At 42.5% G+C, this 24,629-nt stretch overlaps 1 protein-coding gene across 1 annotated transcript; it reads right to left on the bottom strand.

The window, feature by feature from the left end:
• Positions 1-486: 486 nt before the first annotated feature.
• LOC122181783 (shugoshin 1-like) lies at positions 487-24,516 on the bottom strand. The gene is made up of 9 exons (XM_042874500.1): positions 24,325-24,516; positions 8,605-8,745; positions 7,516-7,691; positions 7,206-7,268; positions 6,577-6,671; positions 5,599-5,861; positions 3,313-5,268; positions 2,348-2,477; positions 487-799 (listed from the first exon to the last, which is right to left on the bottom strand). Exons 2-9 carry the CDS (start codon positions 8,741-8,743, stop codon positions 601-603), a joined length of 3,021 nt encoding a protein of 1,006 aa, XP_042730434.1. The 5' UTR covers positions 8,744-8,745; positions 24,325-24,516; the 3' UTR covers positions 487-600.
• Between the last annotated feature and the right edge of the window lie 113 nt (positions 24,517-24,629).

Raw genomic sequence — 24,629 nt, forward strand, 5'->3', positions numbered from 1 at the left:
GTTTCCTTTATGTGATTAGGAGCAATGGTGAAATTCTGCCTCAGAAACAGAACTAGGTACCTTTCAGTGCAGTCCAGTGCATACTGGGCCAGAGAGTAGGAACACTATGTAAATATGAAGTAAATTCTCTACCTTCTCAGAGTACTATTTTAATGTGTGGTGGCTTGTGGTAATGTGTCAGCTGCCCTGTGATGGTAAGCATCAGGTAGAGCACAAGAACTTGAACCTATCACTTCCCTTGATACTTTTTGTGAATTATGGGAACGCTTTAGCAAGTACAGGTTGGCAGCTCCATGCAGGTGTAGGTATAACACTGGGCTGGCTGCTCACCTCCTCAAAGGACCCCAGCTGGAAGGCAAGCCCTTGAAAACAAAGGCCCCGCAAAATCAGTAGATAATCCCAACTGACTTCGGGGAGCCTTTTATAAAATGAAGCTTGTACATTAAATACTCTGCCCAAAGAGGTCAGGGAATAGATGTCACAATGTTTTGTTTTTTTATTATCTATGAGACTTTATTTACACTTAAAAAAATCTATACAGAACATTAGAGACATCCTAGTAAAGACACAGAAGCAGGAAATTACAGGCTACATGTTCAACTACTGCATCACTTCTTGCTTCTTGTCTCCCATTGATGTTAGTTTGCTTGCGTTGGCACTGGAACATCCTACAGGATCTTGTTCTTCTTTGATATTCTTGGTCAGTTCCTTGGTTTTGGGCCTTCTCTTCTTTTTGGTTTTGTAAACAGGGGAGTGGAGAAACTCTTTGTTTGTAAATGGGTCACCCCGCCTCAGTTTGCTGTGGAATCAGAAGCATTAGATTAAAGCACCAAGAGATTTCTTGTATATACATGATTTCAGTCTCTAAAGTTCACAGATTTACTGAAATGCTTCCACTATAAGATGACTCAGTAGTAAAAGTTAATTCCTTACACAGTACAGCAGCAGCTGTACGAAGAGCAGTACAAGGAGTACTTTCTAACTCATTATATATAATAACCAATTTCTCACTAGTTCAAACAGTGATACTGAAAAACATAGTATCACTCCTAGCAGCACAGAGATTTTAATAAAATCAATTAAATAGAAGACATTATTTAGCAGCTAAATGTACAATACAGAGTTAACTGTAAAGTACAGTAGCCACTGTCCATACTGAACCAGCAGCTGCTTTGTGAAAAAAATGCAGCTAGTTGTTTTGGTATTCAAATCCACTAGAAAAAGCAGATACAGAACCAACCTGTTCATAGGGTTCGCTGTTTTCACATCAGTGGCTAGCTAAGCTCTACCATACTGCCCTCTCACTGCCACCCCAACAGCACAGGGGAGAAAACATGAGGAGGAAAAGCTCATGAGTTAAGGACAGGGGAGCATTCACCAATTACAGTCACAGGCAAAAACAAACAGCGTGAAGGAGATGAAGGCAATTTAGTGCTACTAACAGATTAAAGCAGCAAGTACTCATACAAAAAAGACATCTTTCCTGTCTCTCTACCCCCCCATATCTATTTATTTACTCTGAGGAGCACAGGGGAATGGGGCTGTGGTTAGTCCAACACTGTCTCCACTTTCAATCACTCCTCCTACTCCAACACAGAGCCTCTCCTATGGGATGCTGTCCTTCCCATACCAATCCTATGTGGACTCCCCACAGGCTGCAGCTCTTCAAGAACTGCTCCAACATAACATAGAGTGTAAATTTTTTTTTTTTTTTTAAACAAATTGCTCCAGCACAGATGCAACAGACAGCTGCTCCTCTATGAGCGCTCCTCACAGGCTGCAGCCCTCGCCAAGCATTTGCTCCTGTGCAGGCTCCCTCTGTGAGCTGCAACCTCCTTCAAGCCACATCCACCTGCTCTGCCATGGGCTGCTGAACAGGTATCTGCTCCAGCACAGTATCCCATGGGCTGCAGGAGACTCTACCATGGGCCTCTCCACTAGCTGCAGGCAAACCTCCTCCCCCTCCTTCTTCACTGACCTTGGTGCCTGCAAGGCCTCTATATTTTCTCACTCGTTTCTCCCAGCTCCCATGTCCTGTATTTTATCCTCATATTAATCCCTTATTAGCACAAGGGTACCACATATGCAGACTTGCTAAGAGATGCATTTGTTCAGTGAAGGAAATAACATCTTTGACAGGTAAAAGAAGCCTACACACGCACATAGACTAACACATAAGTTATGCTTAACTGCACTGTGGTAAAGAGGGACTCACAGAAACACCAAGGGTAGGAGGGACTGAAAGACCAACAAAACAGAGGATTTAGCCCTGGACAGCAAGTATGTGAGAGCAGAGCAGGAGTTCCAGCATAGGAAAAGTCATGGAATGAATAGTTTAAATCCCCACCACTTGAGACTTGGTTCTCTGTAGCAGGCTGGGTCTGGTCTCCGTCTAGATGCACGTTCTGATACTTCTTCCAAGCATGGGACAAGAGATGAAGTCCTGGCATTGGTCAAGTCCTGTAGTGGCCTGATTTCTAAAGAGACACATTCACAGAGCTGATCACAGTAATTTCCAAATATCTTTAGAAATACAGCTTCCAGATGTCTGCATCACCAGGATTCTCTGAACTCTGCCTAAGCCTGAATCCAATCACACCACCTCTAAACTCAGGAGACCATTTTTGTTCCAAAATCCTACACTTGTTCCTCACAAGTGAGCTCATTAATCAAATTAGGCTTCTCTCTGAAAAAATACAGATCTTTAATATTATAAATATCATTGGCTCAAATGTAGTAGCCTCTTTCTGCAAAAATGGGAGTTGAAAGCTCTGGTATCAAGTTGACAGCCTGTAGAAAGCAAGCTTAAGATACCCAGACAACCTAGGAGGCTTCCCATAATGCAGGATCCTGCCAGGTTTACTGTGGCAAAAATCAGCTTAACTGCTGAACTACTGCTAGAGCCACAGAATACACCCTGCAAATCCTTTGAAAAACAAAACAATGCCCCAGTAGTGCTGACCACAGGCAGAGCTAACATCAGGTTACACCTTTCAGCTGTTTGAGACAAGTTTTCTCAATAGACAAGCACATCCCATGGACAACAAAGCGGGAAAAGAAGGGACTCACAGGACATGCTTTCAGTGCTTTCCCAAAGTTCATGCATGTAACTGCAATCTTGAAATTCTTAAAGGAATGCTAGTATACTACATACAAATGCAGTCACAGGAGTGACTGGTCAGTTTAAATGGAAGAGTAAATGCACGCTGATCTTTCAAACCCAGAAGAGGAACAGAAATGCATGCATTGTCTGCAATCTTTATTGCAGTATTTACCCCCAAATACAGGTCCCCTCCCCATTCTGCCACCTACCAGGTTCCTGTGGAGATGAACTCTGGGAACAACGTTTAAAACTTGACACAACCTTGTTTTTTTCCTTAGATGCTTCTTCTGCCCTCCTTTCTTTAAATAGCAGAGAGCTTTCTGGACAAAGAGAAGATTTTTCTGGAGTTCTTTCGCCTTTGGTCTCTGAGTTTTTGGAAACTGGTAGACCTGTAAGCCCACAGCTGACAGGCAAGTCTGTAGAACAGACCACAGAGGAGGACTCAAGGCTCTGCGACAGGTCCGTAAGATTATTTGGAAGTGAAATGTCAGCTATCTGCTCTTCCAGGGAGGCACCCAGCTCAGACAGCAGATTGGTAGGGCAAGAAGATTTCTCAAGTAATACAGTTTGCTTAGACACAAGTTCTGTAGAACCTTCATGGAGGACACCGGCATCATCACTCTGTTTGTCTACAGAACTGGTCTTTGGAGGAACGGAGGTTTTCCTCTTCCTCCGAGGCTTTGGTTTGCAATTGCTTTCTTCTTCCAAAGAACCAGTGTTGAGAACCTTAGTTTGCTCCTTTTCTAGAGGATCCCCTGTTTGTTTTTTATTGTTCTGAGCAGCTCCCTTCCTCTGAACTCTGGGAATTTTGCTACCTTTGCTCCCTGGAATACACTTAGATGGCACCATTTCATCCTTTTCAAAATCTGTCTGGACAGAACCCAAGTTTCCTGTAAGATCCAAAGGACAGACAAAATAAGTCCTTTTTCTACATTTAACTAGTGAATCTCTTGTGCCATCTTCAGCTATTCCTTGAACATCTATAAATGGGTCAAAATTGCCTTCATTTTTCTGACAACTGCTTTTCGTGACTGTCTTCCTCCTCCTTATCTGGCTGTTTTTACATTGCTCTTCAGCTCTGGCCTCAGGTATTTTTTCCATGCTGCTCGGCAAATTCTCCTCAAAGTCATTTATTTGACTAATTACTCTAGTTTTTCTATTGGTTTTCTGTCTGATACTCTTTGTGGTCACATTTGATGAGTCTTCCTGTAAAGCACATGCACTTGAAGTCCCACCCCTCAACAAAAATGAGTTTTGCAGACTGCAATCATCTGAGGGAACTTCATGACTTGAGACAGTATGAACTGGGCTTTTTAACAAGCTGCTCTCCATGCTTTGGATCTCAACTATTCCATCTCTCTCAACTTGCACTAAGTCACCACTTTCAAGACTATTCAGCTGTGGCTTGTTCACCATGTAAGTTCTTCTGATTCTGACATTATTAGGAGAATGCGAACTTTGCACCACACCAGAGCCTCTGTTCTTCAAGTCCAAAGCTCCAACACAAGCCTTCTGCTCCAGATCAGAAGCCTCTGACCCACTAGGCCACGCTGCAACTTCTGATGAAATGGGCTTCTTTGCATTTTGGGTATTCTCTTCACTTTGAGGTATATCAGGACCATTTTTTGCACTGGTTTTAATCATATTTGTTTTCTTTCTTCCTGCACTTGCTTTTTTAGCAGCCTTTTTCTCATCGGTTTTACAGTTAACTTTACTTTTAATCTTTACAGGAACAAACTCCATGACCTCACCGGAGCTGGAATCTACTTCAGTGCTACACCTAGGTTCTTCAGCCTGTGGCTGATCACAAAAAGCTTCTTTAATTGAAGATCTTCTGTTGGGAGTAACAGTTGCTTCAGTAGGTAAAGTCAGTGAGCTGGGAGATTTTAGCTGTGGTTGTGTGTTGCTTTCACTGAAACTGCTGCTATCCTTCACAATACCACACCAGGTTGCCCGAGTTGAACTGACATGTGGGGTGATATCCACACCTGAAGACTGAGCGCTTGTTGCAAACCAAGTGGAACGTTTTCTCCTCTGCGTAACGTGCCCTTGTGAGAGACGATCACAGAAGTGCTTCACCATTTCATCTTCATATGGAAGTGGACAACTTTCCCAGGCAAGTGCTGACAAACTGTTGAGATTTTGTTGAGTGGCACACAAGGACTCTGTTAGAAAGACAACATTCATTCTTAAGACTCAGACACATAGCAGGCAAAAAGTCAGTTTTTTTCAGTACCACTACAAAATATGCACTGCAATCCTACCACAAAACCAGAAGACAGAAAAAGCATGATTTTTGTTCCACAGACTCCACAAACTCATCGTAACTGAATTGCTCAGCTTTGGTCAGAACAAAGGCAGCCCAAAGCAAGATCCTTTAACCAGCCCTAATATAATAACTTTAGAAACACAGGAGCTAATAGCTACAAGCTAAGGGGAGCTATGGCTCTACATACATGCCAAATCATACCAACAACCAGTAAAGATGCACTTACCTCTGAAGAGGCATGAGTCAAGAAAAGCCTCTTGCGCTTCCATTCTTTCACTCCGGTTCTTCCCATTTTCTTTCTGGTGGGACTGAAGTTTCCCAGCCAACTGTGGTGGCAAAGCATCTTCAGAAACAGACAAAGTTTCCAGGGGCTTATCAGGAGCACATCTCTGAAGATCTAATGAGGACTTCCGTACTGCCGTGGAGCTGCCACTTTGTCTACAATCTGTAGGCTTTGAAATGGGCACCCTCAGTGGCATTGCTGCAGTGCTAATGAGAAAGAATAACAGCAACGGAGCACGTTCCACACTTGCAAGACACTAAGGAATCAAACACAACACAGCTTTCATCTCTCAAAAGCCAATGTGCTACAGTACATTTCAGAAACCTTCAGATGCTGAAGAACACACACCATCTGACCAGAATAGCTTTTTTACTCTATGTGCAAGTACAATTCATAAGGAGAGTGCACCTCTACATATGCAGAAGCAGGAAAAAAATACAGAGGCAACAAGGAAGTACTGCCTTCTTCCCTGTAGCTAAACACATGCTTAAGTATTCTCATAGAAGAGGATTATAAGAGTACATCATTAGTAGAAATAGGATCTAACTGTTTACAACAGCTACAATTAAACCATCACAACAGTAAATTCAAAGGACAGGGCCCTTCCTCCAAAGGATCTACCATCTGCATTGTCAGAGACAAAATGGGCCGGAAAGGAAATCTTAGAGCACTCTCCAAACAAAAAGAAAAAACTTATCTGAAAGTGATGTGTTTTCAAAGGAGAGGAGAGAAAAGGGCAAGCTCACGTAAAAAAAAAGACTTGGCACTAGGACAAATAAGATGAGAAATGGCAGCAGAAAGACAGGTTAAAGGAAAATAGCAAACAGGAATGTTTTGGAAAGACAAGTCACAAGATACAAACAACTGAACACACACATAAAACACATAAAAGTCATTTCAGCATCTGACTTAAAGGCCAACCTCAGAAGATGACCATCTGAAATATCATCAGCCCAGCTATCTTCAGTCATGCTGGTCTTCTGGCCATTAGACAGGGACAGATGACTTGGACGATACTGGAGAGCAGATAAACAGAAAGGGAGTTAAAATTTCTTGCAGTCACCTGTGCAAATGCCTGCACACAGACAGTAGCAGCTCAGATCCAACCAGGAAAGTGTCAAATACTGCCAGTGACCCTCCGCCATTTAAAACTGCACAACCAGAGGTCCTGTCCTCCCACTGGAGAAGGCAGTTTATCTGTCTCTTAAGAGAACATTAGCTATATTGGACAGGGCCTAAGCCTGCAACTTCCTGGTCTACTAGAAATCATTTACTGTGCAAACTACGCACAATGAGTCGCAGCAGAATCACATTCTGCCTCCACAGGCTGAAGGATGAACTTAAATTAGTTTAGATAATCTGAGACTAGGAAGTGGGAAGATTCCATATGAACTTCAAGTGACGTTAGCACCAGGTTAAAAATGAGGAAGCAGCCATAACATTCCAAGCAAGCTAAATGGCAAATGTGTTCAACACTGAATTTAGCAGGAGACAAACACAGCCTCCTTTCCAGTACAACCAACAGCATGATCACACTCCCCACTGCTTACCTCAGAAAGCCGAGCCATCTTAACTGACTCCACAAGATTTTCAAGTTCCTTCAAGACGTTACTCTATGTTGAGGAAACAGAGAAACAACAAGGGTATTAAAATCAAAACAACTGCTCCAACAAGGATACTGGCAACCATAAGAAAGCATAGCTCCTCTGGGGAGAACATAGCTTAAAGCAAAGATATACATGTAAATGGAGACTCATGTCAGATGCAGAAGATATGGACAATCAGTGACAGCTCATGCACCTCTCCCAAGGCAGAGGAGCTAGTGCTGCCCACCTTCTGACAACTCCATTAATGCCATACCAGAAAGCAGAGCTTGTTCCGCAGAAAAGCGTTCTGGAAGTGACACTGCTCCAACTCCATTTGCAAGATGACCTTCTCCTTGGCAAGCCGCTGTGCATTAGCTTTCTCTGCATTGAGGGCCAGTGCCAGTGCTTTATTGTTGTGCTTTAGGGAAACTTTAATAATGGAGGAGTTGTCTGTAAGCAAGAGAATCACCACACTGAATCAGCATTCAAGGTTTCATCCATGCCTTTCTCCTCCCTTGTCATATTTGCCTGTCTTCCTAGATTAGCCTTCCCTCAGGCTCACATACTTACAACTCAACAGCCCTCTATGCAAACACAGCAGTGTAATTCATTCCCATATGTTGGTAGGTATGGAATTCTCCAGAAAGCAGCAAAGAAGACTTTTCATAATAACTGAAACACTTTAGATGCAGACATCTCCATTTTCAGAGGGTCATGCTCAGCCAGTAACCTATCTTTCAATTCCTAATGAATGACAGAATGGCTTGGGAGCTGACTACAGGCAGGCATGCTTCTGATCAAGAAAATCAACTACAGCTCTCAGTCCTCATTTCCACCCAAAATGGAGAGACACCTACATTTCCCTCTATACCTTCAGCAGATTTCAACCCATCTTCCCCAATTTTATGATAAATAAATGCGAGTACGAGTAATATTTGATTTTATGCACTATTTCTCTAACACATCCCCTACAAATGCCGTTGGACTGGCTTCTACAATGGCAAGTATAAGCATTAAAACACCTCCTCCTTTTACTGCTGTTGACTGGATGCTAATACAGACCCTGAGGACTCGTGTGCCCAGAGAGACTCGTCCAGTGCCACCACAGACACTCTCCAGTAGCCTGAAACTGCCCCAGTGCTGCTCTGAAGGAGCCAGCTGCTCCTCCACGGTTTCACTTGCCAGTCACACATCCCTCAGACACATTCGAACACCTCAGCGGGCATCTGAGCCTCATTTGCAGGGGTATCAAATTCTCTAAAAGCCCAAAGGCTGGTAAGGTGTTGTTAACTACAAAAACTCTCGCTAAGAGTCAAGCCGCCCCCCCCCCCCCCCCAAACACACTGCAAGACAAAACACTCACTGATGATCTTCGTTCTGATTTTTGACGCAAGTGAGGCATTCAACTTGGCGGTCCTCAGAACACCATTTTTCTTCTCCCGCATCCGCTCTCGTACATCGCTCAGGCTGAAGGAAGCTTCGGAGGCCTTCCGACACGCCATCGCTGGAGAGAAGGACAGTGGGCACGGTCAGCTTTACTTTCCCCGAGCCGAGCTGCCGCCCCGCTCCGGGCCCCGCCGGCAGGGCGACACCGCAGCACTCCGCGCTGACCTCCGCGGGCCGTTACGGCACCCCGAGCCCACCGCCGAACCCCCCAAGGCCGGCGGCCTCCAGCGAAGACCTTCCCTCACCTCCCCTCCCCGCGGGACGGCAGCCCTTGTCGCGCCCGAGGAACGACAGACGGAGGAACGGCAGCCCCACCCGCCGTGTACGTTTGAATTCAAACAGGGCTGCAGCCCGCCCGCCCCTCTCCTCGCTCCGCCCCGGCGGCGGGCAGGGCGGGCGCAGGGGAGGCGAGGATGCGCAGAGAGCCCAAAGAGCCGGGCTGCGGGACTGCTGCTTTCCTTCCCGCTCAGCTCTTCAAAAGGGGTTCTTGTTTCCCCTCAATAATTTACATTTCAGTCCATGAGTGCATTTCTATCCAAACACCTTCGAGTTTATCTTCAAGAAGCTGACAGCGCATGTGCAGATGTTAAATATCGTAAGGAAGCAGCGTAAAGGAAGAAAATAAAGCAAACAGTTCAAAGAACAGCTCGCAGTGGAGATGCGGGGCCAACGTGCAGTAGAAACGAGACTGGTAAAAATGTGCCTCCGCGCTGCCACGTCTGGCTGGGAAGGCCAAATGGGAGGGACAGCATTTCTGAGCTCCTCCTCCTATTGCTACTTCAGGTGGTGCTCATTAATACATTTAATCGGGGGATTGAATAAATGATTTTATCCCTTCTATCTAGTAATACCGGCCCAGAAAAATCAGTCCTGCAACGGTACCCATATGCAGACTTGCATATTCCTTTATTTCTTGTTCAAGGAATCATTGGCACTGCATATGCTATAGCATAGAGATATTTATGTTCCATGCATGATAAACTGCACAATTGCAGAGCCTAAGCATGATTTTATGAAGTTCATAAAGCACACAGCACAGCAAATTACATTAGCAGTGGACAGATCAGAAACAGACCCTTTTCTACACAGCCTTATTTAAACAGTGGAGTTCTTTGCTACGTGACAATGCAGATGGCAATTACTGAGGTTTCAAGATGTGATTAGAGATGTTACTGGCAGTAACAGCCAAGACAGCAATACCTTTTGCTCAAGTAGGACCTATGCTGCAAGTCAATGGAGAATGGGGAGATAACCAAGACAGCTTGATGCTCACTGCTGCAACTATTTGAACTTTTACCCAAGTATGCACTAGTAGTAGCTTCTTTCTTTGTTTTTGTTTGCTTTTCTGTAAGAACACAAGCACAGCAGCATTACTCTCCCTGCCCTACGATGATACAAAGGCATTTCCTGCTTTCAGGGAAACACCAGAGGTCAGCTCACCTCAGAACTAGGGAATAGCCTCATTTCAGGAAGGTTTTTTTTTTCATCCCCTTTACTCTTGCCACATAATAGAAAAGGAGTTTGGCTAGTGGGACCCAAGGTCAGTCTGGCCTGGTTATGTTCACTTCAGAAATGTTATTTTGCACACGACTCTGGGCAAACCAGCAGATAAGCCTTGGATAGGTGTAACATAAGGAAAGGCAGGTAGGATTGCAATTTTGAAGAAGAGCAAATAGCAACTCTGCTGGGAATGGGATTAACTATGCAAGCCCTCAGAAACCAAATCTATCTTGATTACAAGCCCCACAGCTGGACTAAATGGTGGAGAAGCATCAAGCTTAGTGCCTCTTTCGCCAACAAGGGAGATAGAAATTACAAAAATGGCCAGGAAAATCTAATGCTACTTAGAGTCCATATTCAAACCTCCAGCAGCTACCTGCCTGGCTTTCCACAGCTACAGCAAAGACACAGCAGGTTGAAGAACCACGTCCACTACCTCTTGCATCTGCCTAGGCACATCTCTAAAGCTTGGGCTTTTGGAAGAGAGCAATGCATTGAAAGGAGGAAGAGAAAGTACAGCACAAGTTCTGTAAATGGCCAGTAGGCCTTCTCCTGGAAGACACCAATGTCTCCTGGTAATGCCTTTGCTTTTGTAACTGCATTTTTCTTAGGCTGCCACAAGGTGAGACAACATTATGGTTATATCTCATAAACCCAATGCTGTTGTTTAATACGTAAGCGGCTATTAACACAAGAAATGCATTCCCAAGAGGAAGGGATTGCGTATTCCATTAGAGCACTCAGAACTGCAGACTGCAAGCCTTTCTAATCAACAAAATCCAAAAGGCTCTTGCTGCCCCATTAGTTGTGCTGACATACAGGCTACTATCATTCATCTTGTGCAAGATACATACCATGTCCATTGGAAACACAACAGTGAAGAATCAGTAGGTTGTATTGGGATTTCCTGGCTGTTAGAATTCTTCCTAATACTGCATGTGAAAATACAACATTAATGAAACAGCAAGAGATAGGATCCTTGTTTGCTATAAAGCTTCGTGCCACACATACTGCAGATGAAACCCCAGACAGGCTTTAGGGAAGTAACAGTCTATTTTTTCACTGCTCTATAAACCTACATCTACTGAATACGGATAGCACCTTTACAAGCAATTGGATCTGTCAGAAAGAAGATGAACAGTCTCAGCCTCCCTTGTCAACAAGTCATCTACATTTACAACTAGCCACTCAAAAGTGAAACTTAATGCCTTACACAGTAAAAGGATAATTTAGTTGAGGCTGATAGTTCAACCTTAAGGTGCAGCATTAACCTTCTCTCTGTAGCATTTATTTTCCTTTTAATTTCACCCAGCTCAGTAGCTTTGCTTCTAAGCAACAAGTGAAAGCTACAGTCCTGCATGAAGCCACAGCCTAATTTCCTACTCACTGGCAGAGGCAAGAAAAGAACAGCCACATCAAGAGAGAAAAGCTTCTCATAGGTAAGCAAAGTCAGAGAAGCTCCAAACCCAGATTCTGACAGCTACTACAAGAGTTGATGCAGGTAACGCATAATTTCTTGAGTGAGGTAGCGCATAATTTGAATGCATGTATGAGAGAGAGAGAATATGGGAACAATACCCAGCAACACAGACAGCTTACTAGGAAAGCCATTAGTCTGTGTTTTTTGGAGCAGGAAAGTGAAGGATGTAGATTGATTTTACAGTAAATTTGTGGGCCTAGCATCAGCTGCTCTGTCAGGCCAGCCCTTCTCTCTTCCAGCATGACCTTTTTTCAGTCTGTTCAGTAATCTACAGCTAACTGCATTCACACCCCATAGATCAAGTTAATACCCACACAGTATGGGTATTACACAGTATGGTTAATACCCACACAGAAGGCAAGCTGTGTGTCAATGAACTCAGAACCAGCAGCAGATTAATAGATCACATTATATGAAAAAATAGACATCACCATGATGAGAACGCAGGCAACCTGCTAGCTGATGCTCAGGACTGATGCATCACTGAACTCTTTACCAACACTTCCAGAACTGTGCACTGTCTTTTGAGGAAAAACAGACACCCCTTGTGATGCTTTTCATTTTCTTGTATAGCTTACATGCAGTCTGCAGCGTGAGATGTCCTGAGTGCATATGTGACACTAAAGTCATTCCAGCCTACAACTTGCTCTACATCAGGAAGAGTGAGCAGGGCATCGCAGAGTTCCTCCCATGTTTTGCAGCTTCTGTCTGTTAGGGTCCCCTAGTTCATACAGCTGTCTCACTCTTTGATTAAGGAGTGTCCAGCAGGTATCTCCTTGGGGATCTATTACAGAATTATAGGGGTTGGAAGGGACCTCCAGATGTTAAGTCCCAACCACTGCCAGGATGTCTATAGTACCAACATGCAGCCAGTTCTGCAAGGGAGATGTGTGGAGTTCTCTACACACTGTCAAACATTAGCTTTGATGATACTTGTAAAGAACCTCTTTTTAAAAACCTAAAAACTTCCACCCATCTCTCTGGCATGTGCATTTTTCCCCTGCCAAAACATGTAGCCTTCCTGTATTCACCATTCCCTCTATTTCACAGAAGTCCCACACCCATCATTCCTAGGACTCCCTGCATGGATAGCAGCACTGTGCAATTTTAAGTTGCTGAATTAGACCCCATGTAAGTGAGAAACTTTGTTGTGGCTAAGGGAATTTCACACAAGCTAATGTCTGTGCGTAATATTTCCCAGATGAGCCAAGAATGTCTTCCTGTTCAATGTTTTTAATTCCCTCTGTTAAACATAGCACAAAGCACAAGGTACTTCTGTCTTTCCAGGCTCAGTACAACTTAGACTTCAACATTGCTTTGCTATCACTTAAAATATGTGACATGCTTGGCTTTAATGTTAGTGATGGACTGCCATCTAACATCCAGAAAGGACTCCAGCTCACAATTTCATGCACCAAAACAGCCTTGGCCATAACCTTTCCTCGTCCAGCTTCCTCACTGCATGAACTAGAAGCACCACTAGATGTCACTCAGGGACATTTTCCCAGCCTTCTTTCCTCCTAATTCCTGGCATAAGCAGGTGAATCTTCTTTACATCCTTCTTATGTGCATATTTTTGTTGTCGTACTCACCGAGGACAAGGATCAAAGGATCTAGGAATTTCCAATCCAGGGTGCTTTCAGAAGACACCCTTCTCAGTACACAACAAATACTGCAGAGGATTTTACTGCATGTTCTCCAACTACTCATGCAGTTTTCCCGATGGTGTTCCCTTGTCCTCCCCCATCAACTTATATCCTGCTGTTATACAAGTAGAGGGAGTATATTAAGTTTGTTTATCTCATGGTGCTGTGCACTTGCCCAAATCCTGTCTCTGGTGGACTCAGGAACACTTCCTTGATGGCCAAGAGGCATCAATGTTAAAGTTTTCTGAAGGTGAAAATAAGGCATTGTTACCAGAATCTCCAGATCTGTTCATAGTTCATCCAAAAACGCTGGTTAAGTTTAAGCACAGACTTAGGCTCATTCCCCCTCTTTGAAAGGAACTGAAATGCTTTGTTGAATTTGGAAACTAAGAGTACTTCATCTCACAAAGACCTAATCAGTTTAAGTTACATAATCTGTTTTCATAAGTAGTAATTAATGGAAGACAACTTACACATCTTTGAGAGTCCAAGAGTCAAAGAACTGGAATTCAGCTAATCTCAAAATTCTGCTTCTGTGCATCTCAGATTATCTCCTGCCCACACACCCCCACCTTTCTCATCAAAACAAAGTAATGGAGACTCCTATTACTCCCCATCATTTCCAAAGCCTCGAACAGCTTTACTAAGATAAACAGATACTTTGGGAGCTTAAGTCATGTCCTAGTGGGATTTACAATACAAAAGACTTCTGATTTATAAGTACAGACAACCTAGCCTAAGATGTAATAATAATTCTAACAACTACCAGATACTTGAGTTTCTTATCCCCCATCCAGACACTTTAGCAGCTGCCACGTGAACAGCTAGCAGCTGCATGCTGCCTGTCAGGATGATACAGCAGATCACAGCCTCCACACTCTCACAGCACATGAAGGGCTATGAACTGCAGCAGTTTGGCTACTGCTTGTGCAAGCAGCTTGTGCAAGGGTAGGCCTATCAGCCAGAGCAGAAACTACCAAAGCATGTTCTCATTTGTCCATCAGGTCTCTGAAGCAGTTATCTTCTCAGCTGACTGCACAAAATGGTGCACCTATTTGTCTTGGCACAGAACTTCTGCAAGCATACTAATCTATGAATTATTGTCCTTCTAAGACCACTGGATTCAACCTTTCAAGCTCTCCCTGCATCCATTTGCCATGCTGACTACCCCTAAAGCTGCAGGGTACACCTAGAAGCAGAGTGAGCATATTTCACCTGAGTCCCACAGGGCCAGGCAGGGGGACCATGGGGCAGCAATACCACCAAGTTATAGCTTGCTGAGCTCCAGTAGCTTTGCATGGAAAGAGTAAGCCTCAGTCTGGGCCTAAGTTTTGGGAGTGGAGGAGCTATCATCTCCAAAGTCAGCTGTGGCCAGATTTAATGGAGACTCACATGAGCAACCATTGTTCAAAGAACTCTACAGTGCAATCTGTGCAGCAATCAACATAAATGATGTAAGGGTACAGTTAAGATCTACCTTGATGTAAGGGACAGAAGGGATTACATTTAGAAATAATCAGGTGCAACTGAACTCATGACAACTTTGCATGAAATTTCTATCTGCACATGCACACTGCCCATTACCAGTTCAGCTGAGTTCAAGTCAGTGACCCATCCAGACAAAGAAAGTTAAAATAACTTAAGTCCTATTATTTACAGTAATAGTAGGTGTCTATCAATACCACTGTAGTCAAGCAAACATCATAAAGCAGTGAGCAAAGGAAATTCAGTAAGATGAAGATGGAATGTCTGAGCAACTCAGAAAGCTCAAAAGAATAGGGCTGAATATACTGCAGAGGCCAGGAGACTATCAAGCCTGTTTGGAAGTGAATGCACATCAGCCAGTCATTTGATAAGGATACTATTATGAACAACAGCAATTAAGTGGTTTGTAATGGAAGAATTAGGTTTCACTCAGAGCTGGTCAGATGCTCACACTCCCACACTGTCATTGGTGAACTCCAGAGATTCAGGTCCAAACTCTGGTATTCCAGGGTTCAAAATTGGATCCTTAACAAGAACAGAGGGGAGACAAAGTATAAGACTACACAGACAATAAAAACGCTCCTCCAGCTCCCTTCCCCAAAAGACATGTCTTTTTCTTTCTCACAACAGCACAGAAAGCACTTCTTTAGCCTGAAGCTTGTAAAGAAGACTCCCAAGTCTTCCACTGCTGTCTCTACATCCACAATCATTCTTTTCATTGGAGGCAGAAAACACACAATTGCAAACAGAGTGCTTTTAAACAAATGGATTTACAAAGGTGCATGCCATGTTAACTGATGGATCAAGATGACAAGGTCTCTACACACTTGAATGGGTTTCCCAAACATAGAAGATGATAGCTCATTTTTGGAGTGCAGTAGCTCCTCATGATCTGAAGTCTCACCTGCTGGTGCTATAAAGTATTCATACAACCAGCTTAGCATATTCTGTGACATAGTCAGAATAAAACAAGTCGAGGTGTATCAAACAAGAAAAAGTGTCAGAGGAAAAGTTCTAAGTGGAAGGAATAAAGTTTCCCCATAGCACACTAGCTATGCTTCAGCATTTAACAACATTAACAACCTCCCAGTTCCAGACAGAGAGCAGCTTGAGTTTAACACAGCTTGCTTCTCTTGAATTTTTAAAGCAAAACTTTCAGAGTAAAAGCTATGATTCAACTGACCCAAGCTGATAAACACTATCAGCAAATAGTCCAGAGACTGACAAATACCTACTACAGCCATTTGAATTGCTCCCATATTTAACATAAATCTTTTTGGCCTTCAAGGATGCAGCAGGTAATTACACATCAGGAAGAGACTGAAACATTTTTCATCATTATTTCCTCCTAGCATGTGGCAGAGTTAAAATCTGTACACAATAAAAGATTAGAAGGCAAAAGCTAACATCACATGAGATGGAGAGGTGATAACATACTGAAATGGAGGCAAAGTTCATCTCCTGCTCTCACAAAAGAGAAAGGATTGAACCATCAAACAGACTTAAGCAGGATGTAATCACAGAGTAGGGATAGAGGAACAGACCTATCCCAGAAATTGTTCAGGTCCTCCAAGTTTGACAGCTTTCAGTAAAAGGAGGCACCATAATGGAGAATAGATGCAAAAAAATCAAACAATCTGCTGTGCTAGCACCAGTACAGCAATGCTTACCACTCCAATCCCATCTGTACTCAGATTCCTCTAGGAATTGTTTTTCCTGCTCCTTAAACCACACCATCTTTACACAGCATCTTCCTGCAAACTTGACTTCAGGAACTATGTAGATGCTTGCTGATGTCAATCACCCTGCCTCTACCAACTCTACCAACTAAGCTGCACTGATCTGCTCCAGCAGGAGGTTCAGCCAAAACTGCCAGGCTATTCATCATGCAGAGGAAATTAAATAAGCATACCAAAGTGGATTAGAAACAGGACATCCTGTTGTGCTGGGAAAGTCCATCACAACAATAATTATCATTCAGGTAATTACGTGTATGCCTATTAATCATCACTGAATTCAGTGCCAGCAGGTGCTCTGTGAAATAATGAGTGAGAACCATCACAAAACACAGTTAGGGGATCTCCCATCTTATTGACATACCAGCTCTCATTTGGGTAGCAGGGTCTAAGTATTTTTTCCCTTAGCAATTTCTAGGCATAGTTACAAAAATGATCTTGAAGTGCTTGAGACTTGGAAAGAAAGTGGTACAGAGAGCACTGAACTATTAGGACACTACAACTTCATCTACTAACCTTTGATTTTAAATCATTTTATCTGGGCTTTAAGTTTTGGGCTTTTACCCAAAATTGGCCTAAACATTCAGTTAGTGGAGTCTTTGGGAAAAAAAAAGGCAACTCCAAAAGCAGTGAGAAATAGTAAGTTGAGACATGAATTATAAGCATTGTATGTCAGAGACCCCACTTACCCATTCTTTATACTCACATATGACCCATTACTAATTGCCTGTTAGTGAGCCTTACCAATTTTCCCCAAGCATCAATGAGGAAGAAAATATCTTCCTTTTGTGCACAGGACACTATCCCTGTCCTTCTGCCTGTCTTCCCTTAAAGTGCAAAGCAGGTTGATCAGCTGCTGCAATTACCTGGTGCACAGAAACCTATTTTTCCAGAGAGAAAGAGGATGAACAGTGCAGTTCAAGGCATGAGATGAGGAAAAAGCACATTTCCTCTTGCTCACAAATGCTGAACATTGTGCATTTATAGGAATCACAAAAGTAATAGGTGTGCTAGCATACTTGGCTTACTATACTAAACCAGGTTTGCAAAATAACAGTCCAAACAGTATCTATTTGACTGCTTAGAGCAGAGAACCAAAATGTTTTCTCTGCTTTTACCACAACTAAAATAAACAAAAACAGACCAGGTCCCCAGATGGCAATTAACACATGTCCCAGGCTCCAACAAAGTGTCTAATTCCATTACTGCAACCAAGAACTATGGCTAAGCAGTGATGTGTAGATTAAACACTGGCATTCCTTCTGGCAAAATTAATAGACATTCAGTGATCACTGGAATAGCATATTTGGATTTTTGACTGCTCTGTCCTAATGCTTGTGGGTGAATAAAACTCCTCAGAATTCTCCACCTGCTACAGAACACATTGCACTTCTAGAAAACTAGGGATTGCTAAGAGATCTTACTTGCTTCTGTTTGCAAATGCTCAGAGAGCCTCAAAGCAGACAGTAACTGAAGAAAAAAAGTGCTAGAGAGCAGCATGGTGAAGTCACAGAAACTACCCAAGTTTTTGCTAGCAAGTCTTCCAGGTTTATGCGAGCTTATTTTACAATGATAGAAAACACTACAATTGCTCAACTTCATAGTGTTTTCTCTACATGAAGACTCACTGCTCTTTGTAAACCATTCCTACATAGAAGTCCTCCTGCACTGCAAAAGCAATCAATCTCAAAAGCAGCTGTTATAACATACTAGTGGTAGCTGAAGAAGCAATAACCACACTCCTCAGAACATGGACAGTGCTCAACTAACAAGATGTTTTGGCTCCAGAGTTTGAGATGAATGCAAAGCCCCTTCCTATTGCACACCACTCTTCTGCAAAACAGGATCCTGGGAAGAGAAAATCCACAGGGAGTCAGGAACAACTTGGATGAACACTTCAGAGTCCACACAGTACTGTCTAAAAACTAAACCACAATGTGCAGATTGTTAGAGAATCTTACTGCACCAATCAAACTAGGCCCAGAAGGAACATAATTTTGAGCATTTTGGGATCAATCAGATCAGACTGAAAACTTAACAATGCTTGTTCTAATTTTTTTTTTTTAATTCAATTGCAACTAAGTCTCAAGTGAAGAGATCATTGCATTTTGCCTCACTGACTTTTAGTTGAGCTCCGAAAGGCTACGCACTTCCCAAGTGAAATGCATGTTTCTGTGCAGATTGTAAAAGGCTCACCTCTGCCATAACCAACACATATCCATCCTCAAACTACTAGGCTTTTTGGTCTGTGAATTCTTAAGTACCTTTGACACAGAATCTCAGCAGTGAAATGTGGATGGAGGTAAGCAGCCATTACCACACTTTCTTTTAATACATCATTTTCCATCTCATACAAACACTCATGCTATTGAAAGAAACTGACAGCAACACTTGGTCTGAAGGCTGTTGAAAACCAGGGCAGTTTTAATTTGCATACTCTGAAAACTTTTACAGCATTAACACTGGAAATCCATATGCATATAATCAGGGAACAAAGATGTTAAAGTGACATAAAGCAACTCAGCCACAGCAGTTCAAGCATTTTCTCTTGCACATATTCCTGTTATTAAAGAAGAAATATTGCTTGACCTGTTCTTTAATTAAATCTTTTGCTTACTGAAAGTAACAAGTTTAAGTTTCCCTAACTCAGTTTCACCATTGCTAAAATACAGCAGCCTGTTAGGACTAGAACATTCAATTATTAACTCTGGTTACAACACTCTTGGTCCTGTATCATTAAAAGAGGTGAAAACTTCAGCACAGTTCAGGTGTAGAACTGTGCCTCCCTTCTCTCTGTATTCTACACAGCAGAAGATTTATAGGATTCCCAGACTGAGTGCAGGAGACAGCCACAGAGTTGCATGATCATGTGGTGCACAGAAGTGCACCATGGAGCTTTGAATGAGCCAGACCTGCACACCCACCTCAGCTGCAACAACTCAGTCAAGGTGAAAAGTGGCTGCTGGATGACCTGTGAATGTCCCAGTCATATAGTCCACCACTACTGCCTGAAGAAGGGAAATCATTCTGACTACCAGCACTGGATAATAGCTCTCCTATGCACAGTGCCAAATTCATAGCTACAGTTTTATCACAGAGGTACTGTAAACCAATCTCACAGCTGTAACATTAGTAGATGACTTAAGACAGAGTGAAGCATTTACAGTGCTTGACACATTTACTGATCAGTTATTTCTGTCAATGACTGTTCAGATCTTTACTGATATCAAAACAAGTCTTTCAATTACTTAATCACTTCACCTTGATTAAAAAAAACAGTCCCAGTGCCCAACAGTTCCTGTTGCCACCTCAAGCTGTTCTGTACAGGACTGCACAGCTCCTGTTTTCCCAATCAGAGCTTACACTGTGCTCTTGTTTAGCAACGACCTCACACTGTTTCTAGACATGAACTCACGCTGACCCCTCCATAGCAGGGGGAAATAACAGCTTTCCCTAAGGTCTTGGGTCAGAAACTAGAAGAGAGACCCCATTATGCTACCCAGACTACAACCCATTCAGTGTGCAAGTGGGACCCCACAAATTTCACTCCTACTTTAAAAGCACACTGTTTACACAACACTGTAGGATTTTAAAACTCTTCTTTCAAGTTTTACAACACTGGCCATCATTCAGGTTTCTATGCCCCTTCTGTTTCTGAAGTCTGGCTAGTAGAATCCTTGGAGGATTTGTGAAGGCCAGGGCAGGGGACAGCCTTGGTTTCACACTCCATGCACAAGGAGGCCTTGTGCTGCAAGCAACATCCCTGCTCCTGGTAGGCCACAACGCTAACACTTTGCAGGAATCCCACCTCCAGCAACAACTGTAGTTCTGACTTCATTTGGGTTCTTCTCCAAACCAAGATAAGTTAACCTGCAAGATCTGACAGTGCATCCATAAGCCATAACTTCCTATAGCTGGTGTTCTCTGAACAGGCACCCTGTCAGCTGAGAGGAAACAGAGCTCAGATCTTCAGATAGCTACACATTCTTAAATGGTGACATTTCACTGACACTTAACACTTTCAGAAGTTACACTGAAGACTGAGACCTACTAAGCTCTGCAACGTAATGAAATAATTTGTTAAGTTATATCTTTACTAAAGCAGAATGATTTGTCTTGAAAGTATGGCAGCTTCACCGAGCACTGGCAATAATAAAGTAGACACTAAGATGGTTTACTTCAAGTGAGAAGTCAGTTTTGGTGGAAGATAAGCCTGTAATCACATACTAAATACTCAGCTACAAAGAGTCTTTAAGGTGTACCTGACATAAGACAACTCCCAGCACAACTGCAATTTTAAGGCCCCTGGTAAAGGAGCTGATGCTACAGAAAAAGAACAGGAAAGATCAAGCTACTGCCCAGGCCTTTTACAGCAGGGGATTCATTATATTGCAGTTCCCCTGTGATAATGAGATCAAAGTACAGAGGACAAAAACACTCGCCATAGTCCCAGGCAACCCCGGGGTTAATTCCTTCCTGAATTTAAGTGTGATGAATGTTTTAACTCTGAATATGTGAAAGCAGAACAGCTAGGGGCTAGAGGGACTTAATGCTATTAGCTCAATCATCACTCCCCAGCTTTAGCTGTGGTCAGCCTCTACCACTTAAACAACTAAAAACCTTAAACACCAGCTTATTTGTTAAGGGACAAACAAATTCCTTCCCATTTCCAAATCTTGCAAACAATGAACAAACCCTGACCTACCTGGGTTACAACATGAATATGGTGACAGAAGATTAAACACATTACATTTGCTAGCTTACCCAGAACAGCTGCACTCAATTTGCATAAATTCAAGCAGAGAAACTTATAGAAAGCCAATAGTGTGCTACCCTCCGCAGAGCACCATCTCAGAGGCCTAACTGTCTTGCCAGGGCCAGTTTGTTCCTTCTTAATAACCAACCCAAACACAGTCTGGGGCTAATTGGGCCTGAGTGCTAGGAACCAGCATCCACAAATCTTACTTCTATACAGTATTTTGGTAGTAGACAGAGCTTCCAAGGCTGTCAGCTTACAGTGTAAAGACCAGTTCCAGATAATCTGGAAGTCAGTATACACATCTCCATTTTCACATAAAGGAAAGAAGCTTAAAAATAACATTACTATAAGACAGGTGTTCTCATTTGGTTTGTTTCTTCCACTTCACAGATTATTCAGTTCAAAGCTGCAGACAGGTCAATTACTGAGCTTTTCCTTGTTCTCAGATTGCCTTCTCTCAATCCACACCCTTTTTTACCCACACTTATCTAACTTGCTGACTAAACAAGTTCAGTGCACAGTGAGACACTAACATACAGCTACTGAAGAGATACAAGGTTCAAAACCACAAGTGATGAGCAAAGTATGGGGAAAAACCACCATTGTAAACAGATTTATCACAGGACAGCTGCTGAAGGACAATGAAAAACAAATAGCACCACCAACCTGACTAATTAATGTCCATGAAGCAATTGGAACAAGTTACAAAAAAGAAAGCAATATAAAGCCAATAAAATTAGTAATTACCTTTCACAAATAGACCAATCCACAAATACATCTTAAAGCACACAGGTAACTCTTGTTCTAAAATTTCTTCCATTCTTTGACTTTCATATCCTTAGACAGTTCTCCACAAAGTAAAAGTACACTGAAATCACCAGGAATTATACTAGACCTACAGGGATGAAACTGTAGCCCACCTTTTTCCACAGACCTCCCTCACTTTGCTTATATTTGCACTATGATAAAGAACTCATAAAGTCAGAGAATACTGAATGTCTGCCAGCTGTCTATACCAACAGAAAAGACTGAACTTAACTCAAATCCAAAATACAGACCTCCAGAAAACCACACTAATGACTTTACAGTATGCAACTTAGCTGTATGAGACCCTCTGGAAATCAGACCAGGAAACTGCTCACCATGTCACAGGAACAGATCAACATGCTATAACACTAATACTTCACTCTCCCTTCAGAGCACCCACAGAACACAAGAACTATCCATACAATCAACAGTAACTACCTAGACCTCCTCAGGGTAAACTATACTACTGCAAATCTAGCAGAGGGGGAAATGCCTATTTTGCTGCCCACAAGCAGCCCAGTTAAGTGGGAAGCAGAACTTCATTTTCATCAGGGTGAGTCTATTGTTTCACTAAGGTCTGCTGCAACATCTCTCCTGGATGTGGATAAAGTTGTAATTGCTCACAAACATTAATAATTAAAAAATGGAGAAATATCTCAGAAAGATTGGGTTTGTATTTGGCTTCACCTGTGCCTGAATTCCTCAAAGGGAAAAAGTTAAATTTATCCTGGAGAAAGACTCCAAAAAGATGAGGAGCTACAGATGTCAAAGCACACCACAAAGATCTATCTATCTCCTTATGACTGTGGAAAAGGCAAATGAGAATGCCCTGTATTCACTCCAGAAGTCCTGCAAGATGGTGGTCAGAATAGGTAGCATGTCCTCTGGAAGCAATTTAGGGGTAAAGCACAGCAGATCCTGTCCTGAGGGCAGTGCTAAACTCTAAACTCTTAGGAGTTCTTCTTGATAAAAAAGGCACATAACAACCTCAGAGCATTATGGCTAGTAGTAAGTACCCAAGTATGTGTAACATACCACTAAAAATAATGTTACAGTTTTTTTTATTAGTGCTCTTCCACTCATGCTAGTAACTATGCTTAGGCACTGCAGGAAAAGATACATACTCTCACTCTCCCTCTACTGAATTATATAGTACCAAACACAGATCAGTCCTTAATTATTTTACAGGAAAACTTTATAGTGATATTCTGAAAGCAAAAAATGCAGTCATAAGTGCAAGAACTGATCTCAAACTAGGCTCTTGGTGAGACATTCAACTCCAAGTATTTTTCATAAAGCAGATAATACCATACTATTACATAGTCAATTCCTTTTCACTGAATTTCCATGTAATTAAAGATGTGAAAGATCACTAAGATCACAATCTAGCACTTCATCAAGTGGCTAGCAACTCTACCCACAGCAAATGGTTTTGAATCAGGTGGCCTTTGATATCTCACCCAAACCAAGCCATTCTATAATGTTATCTAGTACAACTCCAACCCACCCCACCACATCATACCCACTAACCACATCACTCAGAATCATACCTATGCATTTCTTGAACAGCTCCAAGAACAGAGACTCTACTAAATTCTTCTTGAGAATAAATTTTTGAGTATCAACCAAAACATTGCAGAAATGCCCCATACATAAATGCTTATGTAGTGAATGACAGTTTACATTCTAAAAGAAGCTGTAGAGGATTTAGTTAAGCAAGAAGGAGTATTAGCAACCAAAGGCTTACAACTAAGGATTCAGGATCAATGTATGATAAAACAAAATAATGTTAGCACCTCCAAATGAGATACAAGCACTACAAAACAATAAAAAGCAACAATGAAAAAAAGCTACTCACCCCTTCCAACAATCAATAATAGCTCAAGAGAAGAATATCCTCCCTCCAGAGATAGAGATATGTAACACCTTTAACTGCTAGCTCTTAAATAAGGATAACAAGAGATGGATCCAGGCTCTACCTCTTCTGCTCACTTAAGAACATCACCTACACCTGAGCTCCCTGAATTAGTCACAACTTCATAGCTACTGTTCAATCATTAGCTAAGGCTATGACCTAGTAATCTCATTTCATTAATGCCTTCCTTACAGAACAGGTCCTTATTTGTAAAGAAGTGAAATAGTTTCTGATATGTTCTCAGAAATATCAGGTAAAGTACTTACAGAGAGACCAGTAATCCTATATAGAAGAAGAAACAGAACTCACCCAAGTGCTGAAGAAGCTCTCTGGCTATATAGCATCCTTCTTCAGAAACAGCCCAAGTCTAAAAGATGCTTCCCCTTCAGAGGCTGGCTCTTATATGAGCCCAAGGGGCTGTACCCTGTGCCCACCCCCTTCTGGTCAGCTGGGGAGCACAGGTGCAAACAATCTGCCTGTGCTCCCTGGGCCAGACACAGCCCTTCACCAGGTGTACCAGTTCAAGCCCTAACTGTTCCCCTACACTGGAGATAAAAGCTCAGGTCTTCCTAACTCTTGCTCTCTCTGCTTCAGAGTTAGATACAGTCTTGTTT

Source organism: Lagopus leucura, unplaced genomic scaffold (genome assembly GCF_019238085.1).
Source record: "Lagopus leucura isolate 7727_CA_CO unplaced genomic scaffold, USGS_WTPT01 Super-Scaffold_100012, whole genome shotgun sequence".
Lineage (NCBI taxonomy): Eukaryota > Metazoa > Chordata > Aves > Galliformes > Phasianidae > Lagopus > Lagopus leucura.